The following is a 9,260-nucleotide window of genomic DNA, read 5'->3' on the forward strand; positions in this document are numbered from 1 at the left end:
TTACTCTCACTTTTGGAACGAATAGGCTCCGCCCATATAGTTACTTACTTCGCGTTTTGGAACGGCGTAGGGTTAACCCTGCTACTCAGAGTAGAGTTTTGGAACGTACCCCAGAGTGCAGCTAAAAAGAAACAGACAACAGACCCTAGGTTATGTACCATACATACATACATATATACACATTTCATATATTAAACTGTGTCCAAATGTGAATTATCTACATCGATACGTTGTCAAAGCAGTCCCTCAACGACATAAAATAGCTCGCAATTAAAATGCGCTCTGTAAATCATTCGAAATACTTTAAATTATTTTTCTGCGAAAGCCGTCTGTTGAGGTTAGAATGTGATGAATGTTCATAAAGAGGCCTAACAAGTGATCGTGTCTGGTTTCAGGGTCATTTTGGACTGCTCGAACTAATTGATCCAAAGACTCAATTTCAAACCGCGCCACGAGCTGATTACAAAGACTACAAATTCTCCATCACAGAACACAAAAAGTATGTGATCGAAGAAGTGAGGAGCATTCTTGTATTTAAAAAAAGAAAAGGAAAAGTTGCTCTTGTCACTCGAAAATATTTTCACATCTTAGCTTAGTGCCTGCTACATCCTTGGCTAAGTATGAAGCATAGTTCTCAGTCAGAATCAATAGTATGAAGCTACACACATGTTTACTATATGTCTCCTTGTTACTTTCGCTCTGCGTTCTTTATGGATCGAGCCGTAATTATCCAAACAGCAGCTCTGAAAAACATGACGATAATGATTGTATCGCAGAATCTCCACTGTGTAAAACACATGTGTCTTTAGGCCCATCCTGTCATGATACTCAAGAAGTTCAAGTCGCATTTTCTTCTAGTGTAGTCGAAAATGAGTATATAATCAAATTCAATGGTTACTATAGAGCATGTGCACGAGAAAATTATATAAGAGCTGCTTTAAACTTGTCTAACATTGAGAACTGGAAGATCATATTGCGCAACAATGCAGCATCTGTGTATCCTAGCGATTTCGATATTATACACTTAAAAGAGACGGATAAATATGAAGGGCTTAGGGCTTTAAGTAATCATCCATTTGTAAAGACTGTGTCACCGCAAAGACTTATACGTAGAACTTTAAAATTTATCAATAGAACGTCAAGTGATTCTGATATCTTAGCACATAAGAACCCCAAAAGAAGAATCAATGATCATGTAAGTTTGCAAATTGTCAAAATTTTGAAATGTCATAAAATCAATGTAGCTATAAATCGATGAATTTTCAGTATTGAACGGTTACATTGTTCAATACTGAAATATATCTAAGGCTGTTGTGTTAAGAAAAAAATACTTAATTTCAGAATGTTCAGCCTGGGCAATCAACAAACAGACATACATCTCGAAAATTATTAAGAGCTATACCGAAACAAATTACGTCTTTACTTGAAGCTAATGTCTTGTGGAAAAAGGGTATTACTGGGAAATATATAAAAGTAGCGATATTCGACACTGGGCTTGCCGCTAGTCATCCACATTTTAAGAATATCAAAGAGAGGATAAATTGGACGAATGAAAATACTCGAGAGGATAGCCTAGGCCACGGGACGTTTGTAGCTGGTGTTATCGCGTCATCCTCTAGAGATTGTTTTGGTTTTGCTCCAGATGCGGATCTTCATATTTTTCGCGTTTTCACAAATGCTCAGGTATCTCCGTTCTTCGTGCTTTCTTTTTACTTGTAATTTTATCACTTAAAAAAATTTGTATTATCTGAAATGTAATAGGTGTCTTATACCTCATGGTTCTTGGATGCATTCAATCATGCCATATTTCGCAAGGTGACAGTGTTAAATCTGAGCATTGGCGGTCCAGATTTTATGGACCAGCCATTCGTCGATAAAGTGTGGGAGGTTACAGCTAATGGTATCATTATGGTGTCTGCTATTGGCAATGACGGACCTTTATACGGGTAAGTAAAATAATATTGCAATTTTCATGTAGTTTATTTGAAAAAGAAAGAATTTAGGAAGACTTTTCAGTTTTATATTACCAGATGCAGGATTCTGTAACTCTTCTTAACGACAGTTTCGGTATTGCTGCGCAGCTTTTTTTTTACTATATATAATAGCTGTGCAACGATACCGAAACTGTCATTAACGAGTTACAGAATCCCGCTATAGAATCGGAAATCACTGCTCTATACTGGGTGTTTCCTAACATGTGGGACTTATACATATGAACTTTTTTCATTGTTTTTTTTGTCTCCTATCCACTGCTGAAGTGGAAGTGGGTTCCACATGTTATAGAAAACACCCTGTATATATATATATATATATATATATACACATGTATATTCAAAATGATCACTCTTTCCACTCGTATTAATTAAACACATTTTACTTACAATTAGTTTAGCAAGTATTGTATGCGCTTTAAAGTTTGAGCTGTTCTTTTAACTCCCGTGTATCTAGAAGAACTATAAGTCTGATTAGTTTGTGTTTGTACGTCATGGTATTTCGTTTGCACAGCACTTTAAATAATCCTGCCGATCAAATGGATGTGATTGGTGTAGGAGGCATCAATTGGGACGATCAAATAGCAAGGTTCTCTTCGCGCGGCATGACCACGTGGGAATTACCTTATGGATATGGTAGAATCAAACCTGACCTAGTCATATATGGATCAGGAGTAAGAGGGTCCGCTTTGCAGAATGGATGTAGAAGTCTCTCTGGTACCTCCGTTTCTAGTCCTGTCGTTGCCGGCGCGGTAGCGCTATTAGCTAGTGCATTTGTAGATACAAATGTATCTAAAATTAATAAAGAGAAGGTAATTATCGATTCTTTATGCGCCAATATATATATATATATATATATATATATATATATATATATATATATAATTCTATAGAATATTATAGGAAAATAGAATTTTATTGCGTTTTATGCTTAATAAGTAATAATAAATGTATGTAAGGTAACACCGGCAAGTATGAAACAAGTGTTACTGAATTCAGCCCGTCGCTTACCTGGGATTGGTATGTTCGAGCAAGGCGCAGGAAAATTAGATCTCTTGCGGGCATTTCATCTCTTAGAGTCATATACTCCTACTGTCACGCTCCATCCAAGGTAAACTTTTCTTTACTTTTCTTCCTATATAAAAAAAATACCGTTTAATCTTGTCTATTACTTGATCTTGATTGTATCTGCTTGATTAATTAATTCTATCGATTCATTAGCATGAACTATTGTTTATAATGTATATGTAATAACACAATCGGGTATATTAAATATAATAAGATAATAGATCGATCAAATCTTGATTACATGATGCAGTAATTAATGTTTTCTTCTTCTGTTAATGATTAGTTACATAGATTTGACGGAGTGTCAATATATGTGGCCGTACTGTACTCAAGCTATATATCATACCGGTATGCCCACAATAGTCAATGTAACTATAATAAATGGTTTGGGTGTGGCTGGAAATGTAGTAAATCTTACCTGGCATCCGTATGCCGGTAATGGCAATGGTGAACATATTGATGTGGCGATAACGCACAGCGATGTCTTGTGGCCATGGTCCGGTTGGTTAGCAGTTGCTATAACAGTCCCATCAACATCCCACGATTGGCAGGGCATCACACAAGGTTTGAATATAATTTTGTTTCTCTAGTAGATCAATTTGTATTATAGTAGACATTTCACGCATTACATTTTCGTACAGGTCATATCTCACTCACGGTTGAGAGCGATGGCGCAGGCAAACCACGGCAATCAACAATAACACTCCCATTGCAGGCAAAAGTCATACCCACACCTCCTAGGCAGTGAGTAAAAGTATACAATGTGTTAGATAATCGTTACTTTTGAACATAATGTACTGACATATGTTGCGTGGATATTTAATAAGATTATTTATATTTCTTATTATCTCTTCAGTAAACGTATCTTATGGGATCAGTACCATAACTTGCGATATCCACCTGGATATTTTCCTAGAGATGACTTGCGCGTAAAGAACGATCCTCTCGACTGGAACGGAGATCATATACATACAAACTTTAAAGACATGTATCAACATTTACGTAATGCCGGATATTATCTTGAAGTGCTTGGCTATCCGTTCACTTGTTTCGACGCGAGACATTACGGGACCCTACTTATCGTAGATACGGAAGAGGAATTTTTCCCTGAAGAAGTATGCGTTTATGTCTCACAAAATTATGCTAGTTTCTACCGCCTATATAAATGCCGACCTTGCTTAAAATGCCTATAACTGATAAATTGGTTTCAACCACAGGTGGTAAAGCTAAAACACGATGTGGAAGAAGACGGTTTATCAGTAATTGTATTTGCAGACTGGTATAATACTGCAGTCATGCGAAAAATAAAGTTTTATGACGAGAATACCCGTCGATGGTGGATACCTGAGACGGGAGGTGCCAATATTCCAGCTATAAACGATCTGCTTTATCCTAATTGGGGTGTGGCATTTGGCGACGAAGTACGAAACGGTCAGTTCACTCTTGGCCAACATGCGCCAGTCATATTCGCGTCTGGCACTACACTAACTAGGTAAAATATTTTGCGCGCGGGAAAACTGGTTTAGATTGTATACAGCAGATTTTATATTTGTTCAGATTTCCAAAAGGCGGAATCGTTCTGTATGCAGAGTTATATGACCAAGGTCAAGAACTTTTGGAAAAAGAATCAGGGATACCTAAGCTTGTACCGATACTTGGACTTTTACAAGTGACTAGTGAGAAAGATGTTGAAATGACACATAATGACAAGATTAATAACGAAGTTGATCAAGCAGATCAGAATGACGATGTCAAAGAGCAGACGAGTATGTCCGGTAGACTCGTTGTTTATGGAGATTCAAATTGTATCGATGACAGCCATTTACAAAAAGGTATGTTGTTACAAGAAAGAGATGTTAATGACAAAATATTTTAAATATTGATAAATAATATTTTACATTACACGATATTTCAAATTTTCGTTTCTTTCTGAAAAATTTGATAATCTTTGAATTACATAATTTTATGGTTTGGATATTATTTACTTGTTAAAATGTATTGTTATCCATATTTAGCCTGTTTTTGGATGCTCGATGCTATCTTAGAATACACAACGACAGGTTATGTACCTACTGTTTTCATGGATGAAAATCAGAGGGAGCACAAGACTGTTAAAACGACTAGTAGTATAGAGACTGGAGAATTACCACGTCGAATGAAAGAAAATCATTTTAGTCGCCACAGTAAAGTATTAATGACTAATGAGCCAGCAGGCAGTTTCAGATCTCTTCCATTATGTATCATCCCTGTATATGCCATGCCTGTACCAGTTAATGAATCTGTGCCAATGTAAGTAATTTTACATGCATATATAAATACCAATCCAATTCCAAACGTTTCGTAAACCTGTCCAATTCTTTTCTTGTTCCTATCTCGATTTCGGAAAAGTAAATGCATGCTAGAGGAAAATTATCAAGATATCTAGTCTGACGTTTTAAAATTGCATCCCCAATTGTCCTATAATTATGATGAAGGATTGAATAATCAGAAGTCAGCTAAAAACGGCTGATGGCTCTCGTGTAAAGTGTTCAAGCAGATTATACCTTTGTTTCATTATTATTAATCGTTTCTAGGTTTTGTAAACTACTTGAATATTCCTTTTTTCGTCTCTTCTTTTTTTACAGAGAACTTTACAAGCCTCAGAAGCTGCTCTCTATGGGAGATACCATGAGCGCGGCAAATTCAGTAGTACAGGATACAGACACTTTGTGGCTTAAGAGACGAGTTGGTGGAGCTAGTATCCCTACGTTGCAAAATCTCGACACAGACATTTTGGCTTATGATACAAAAGAAAATCAGGGAAATGAACAAATAATTGTATACCAATGGAAATACGTAATATTAATAGTTATTATAGTGATAGCTTTCGTGTATTTGTGTAATCATTTGGGATTGAACAGACATTCGCGCAGGAAACGTATTATACTCAGAATATTTAGAGCCATTCGAGCATTAGTTGTGCGAAGGATACCTGCGCAAATGTAACTTGATAATTTCGCACAAACCATTACTGTGTATTGTACATAAAACGTATAATTAAGGTAATTTTTTTAGGAAATTGGGTATATTTAAATTCCAAGACATTTATATGCAAATTAGATATTATGTGCCTTTAAAACATACAATATGACATATGAATTTGTAGATTATACAAATAAATTATTTTGATACAAAAAAATCACATGCTATCTATTGCCTTTATTTTTTTAACCAAACGAGATAATATAATATTAAACCTAGATTATTATTAAACTACATATTAGACCTAATGAGATAACATGATATTAAACATTTTGCTTTTTACATTTTTTCCTCTCTTTGAAGAAATAATTTCTAGCCCTACTTTAGGTACATCAATTATAAAATGGATTATAAGTAACCCAGTGTGCTCTATCTTGCTCCGTAGCAGTTTTATGAGTGGTAAAAATGCTTTTGAAAACTTCCGACGCTTTAGGATCCTTTGCGACGCTATAATCGCTTTTAGCTTTTTTATAAGCAGGATCATCGGCCTTGTGATTGTTGTTCAATTTAGGGATTATTTTGTCCTCCTTCTTCATCTTCTTCTTGGACACTTCGCCTGTCTTCTTCTCTTCTGTTGGTACATCATCATCTAACTTCTTCTTTTTCGATTTCTTTTGACTAGCTTTCCTGAGTACCGCTCGCTCCTTCATGAGATCCAGATCGTCATCTTCCGCATTTAATATGACTATGTCCGTCTCCTCGAACGATTGCTGACATTTGTGACATAACTGTGAAATTCAACATTTTCTTGTTAAACTTTAAATTACGTCGGTATTTATTTCTGCTATATAAATACCGGATATTTTACTTACTGTACTCTTTACTTCTTTGAGAGCACGTTCGCTCATTACGCAGCCGCACGACCATAAGAAACAGAATTTATATTTTCCGTTCATTTCCAAACCAATAACTGGACAAATATATGGGCTTTTGCCTCCGTCGTTGTAACCATCTCCTTTCTCAGCTTTGTCGCCATTGAATGCTGGGTTTGGTGTCAAATTAAGGTTCCTCACATCCTTCAAGTTCTTGATGTGTACAGCAGATTCTGGAAAAGTATTGCGATCCAAAAGACCTTCCAGCACAGATTCTTTGCTGTACAGACGACCCAAGCTGCAACCCACGATCGGTGGTTGCAATGGCAATTGCCGTATCGTACAGTGCCTCCACTTGAAAGCTAATTCCGCTTCCTTGTCTTTCTGTAAATAATTATACGCAAGCGCATAAATATTTAATTAATTACTACAGATAGATTACTAGATTTTATAAATAGATAAATTTTATAAATAGGTAAATTATTAAGGTCATTAAGTATAAAAGCAAATATACATAATTCAAAAAAGTTATTTACTAAAATCACTTTAAAAGTAGTTCCGCAATTACTTTAAAAGAAGCAAGCATAAAATTTTTTGCGTTCCGTCAATAATTATATAATACAATATTAAACTTTGTCTTCTTCTAAATGTAGATCATTGTACAAGCATAGACAAAAAAGAAAGTGATTAAATAAACAACATTGGCTTCTATATGAATATTAGATGTATAAATTAATTTGGTGCCTTTACATTCGAGATATTTTATAATATAAAGTTTTGAGATTAAACATTTTTTGCCCTTTCATGATTTGTAAGTGTGGACCTAAGTATGGACCTTTATGTTTTTAAAACACCATGTTTTGGCGACACAGACAACAAAATCTCACGAAACAGCAATGAACACGATGACGTCGAAAGAAAGCAGTATTTGAGACACTGCATTTTTTCACATTACAATTAAATACAATTAAAAAAGAATGCTGTTGAAACCATGGAAATTATTTGTTCTAACTGACTCATACAACGTGCAAAAAGTATCAGTTTTTAAAATTAGGTGAATCATTTTGCAGCACAACGCTCGAGTATGCCGCAAAAGAGGACGAAGGATGTCATCTATGCTTTGGGCTAGAAAATTATCCGTTATTCAGATTATTCATCAGACCTAGCCCCGTCAGATTGCAATCTGTTCCATCTGTTTGCTTCAACATTACCTGGTTAATACACATTTCAAGATAATGAAAGAGGTCCGAAAAAATCTCAGACTTTATATAGATTCAAAACCGTCAAGTTTCTTCTATGAGGATATTCTTGTGAGCTGCCCGATAAATGGGACAAAGTCATATAAAATAATGGAAATTATTTCACAACATTAAACCTGTATTTGAATTTTGTGAAAAAAGGCACCCAATTAATTTCACATAATATAATATTCAAGATCGCAGAATAACAAAAGAAAAAAAATGAAAATAAAAAATCTTTCACATTCGTGTTTTACGCACCAAAATACACAATATGTTAAATTTTAGCCAAATTAATGAGGAATTCACTTTCCTTCAGATTTACCGAAAATCACCCGAGATATAATAAAAGCAATAAAAATAAAATAATCTCAAATACCCAATAATCAGCAATTCCAATAAAAAAATCGGACTTCTCCGATTGAGGTTATAGATATTGTTTGGTATGGTTTGATACATGTACCAAAGTTGCTATCGGTGGTTGCTATTGGTGTTGGTGCAGTTTGATACAGCTTTGGTTGCTTATACTAAAGTCACGCCAAAAATCGCCTATAATAGACTTTCAAATCCTACCTGCTCCGGTTTCTTTTTCACTCTAACGAGCTCGTCTCTGCGAGGAATAGTGCCACCGTCGCAACCCATGATGACACTTCACACTTTGCCACAAATATCTCGATATATTTTATATTATATATATATATATATTCCTCTTCTTTCTTGATTCCAACGGAAGCAAACGCAAGACGACAAACAAACCAAACAAGATGTTACAGAACACTGGGAACACAACAAACTAAATACGTCCACGTCCACGACGACCACGACGAGAATGAAAAAGAGAAATGGCGGCGTATACAGGGTGGGCAAAATAAAGCGATGCGAGTCATGTCGGATACCTCTATGAAGTTGGCCGGACAACTTCAACGTATCGAACTTTCATTAATTGGAATCGATTGGTGGTCGTTTGGTGGTCTTTGGTAGTCTAGTCCGATCGTTTGGTGGTTAGTCGTTTTCCTGTAAAATAAAAATAAAATTTCCGGTGTGAAGTTAGCCGGACAATTTTTATTTTTTAACCAATTTAACTTTTTTATAGCTCATTCGACGCGGAATCGTTTGGTGGTCACGAATAT

General features: G+C 35.5%; 2 protein-coding genes across 3 annotated transcripts; one reads left to right on the forward strand and one right to left on the reverse strand.

The window, feature by feature from the left end:
* Window positions 1–6: 6 nt before the first annotated feature.
* On the forward strand, window positions 7–6,191 carry LOC112457705 (membrane-bound transcription factor site-1 protease-like). Of its 2 annotated transcripts, none has more exons than XM_025020892.1 (13): window positions 7–337; window positions 396–1,195; window positions 1,342–1,683; window positions 1,762–1,946; window positions 2,506–2,803; window positions 2,951–3,102; window positions 3,343–3,623; window positions 3,701–3,803; window positions 3,916–4,174; window positions 4,277–4,551; window positions 4,617–4,891; window positions 5,075–5,348; window positions 5,684–6,191. In XM_025020892.1, exons 2-13 carry the CDS (start codon window positions 653–655, stop codon window positions 6,042–6,044), a joined length of 3,348 nt encoding a protein of 1,115 aa, XP_024876660.1. In that variant the 5' UTR covers window positions 7–337; window positions 396–652; the 3' UTR covers window positions 6,045–6,191. The 2 variants fall into 2 exon arrangements, with proteins under 2 accessions (XP_024876660.1, XP_024876661.1); XM_025020893.1 differs by having other exon boundaries at window positions 7–149.
* Window positions 6,192–6,237: 46 nt separating this feature from the next.
* LOC112457706 (protein RTF2 homolog) lies at window positions 6,238–8,981 on the reverse strand. Its single transcript, XM_025020894.1, has 3 exons — window positions 8,704–8,981; window positions 6,893–7,276; window positions 6,238–6,808 (listed from the first exon to the last, which is right to left on the reverse strand). Exons 1-3 carry the CDS (start codon window positions 8,770–8,772, stop codon window positions 6,413–6,415), a joined length of 849 nt encoding a protein of 282 aa, XP_024876662.1. The 5' UTR covers window positions 8,773–8,981; the 3' UTR covers window positions 6,238–6,412.
* Window positions 8,982–9,260: the final 279 nt, after the last annotated feature.

This window comes from Temnothorax curvispinosus, unplaced genomic scaffold, assembly GCF_003070985.1.
Source record: "Temnothorax curvispinosus isolate PA1 unplaced genomic scaffold, ASM307098v1 QBEX01008167.1, whole genome shotgun sequence".
Classification (NCBI taxonomy): domain Eukaryota; kingdom Metazoa; phylum Arthropoda; class Insecta; order Hymenoptera; family Formicidae; genus Temnothorax; species Temnothorax curvispinosus.

Excerpts from the sequence above, each read along its gene's own strand:
- LOC112457705 (XM_025020892.1), top strand. The coding sequence starts at position 653 with ATGAAGCTACACACATGTTTACTATATGTCTCCTTGTTACTTTCGCTC. Across the intron at positions 1,196-1,341 it reads AAAGAAGAATCAATGATCAT|AATGTTCAGCCTGGGCAATC; the intron begins GTAAGTTTGCAA and ends ACTTAATTTCAG. Across the intron at positions 5,349-5,683 it reads GTTAATGAATCTGTGCCAAT|AGAACTTTACAAGCCTCAGA; the intron begins GTAAGTAATTTT and ends CTTTTTTTACAG.
- LOC112457706 (XM_025020894.1), bottom strand. The coding sequence starts at position 8,772 with ATGGGTTGCGACGGTGGCACTATTCCTCGCAGAGACGAGCTCGTTAGA. Across the intron at positions 7,277-8,703 it reads TGAAAAAGAAACCGGAGCAG|AAAGACAAGGAAGCGGAATT; the intron begins GTAGGATTTGAA and ends AATTATTTACAG. Across the intron at positions 6,809-6,892 it reads TCAAAGAAGTAAAGAGTACA|TTATGTCACAAATGTCAGCA; the intron begins GTAAGTAAAATA and ends TGAATTTCACAG.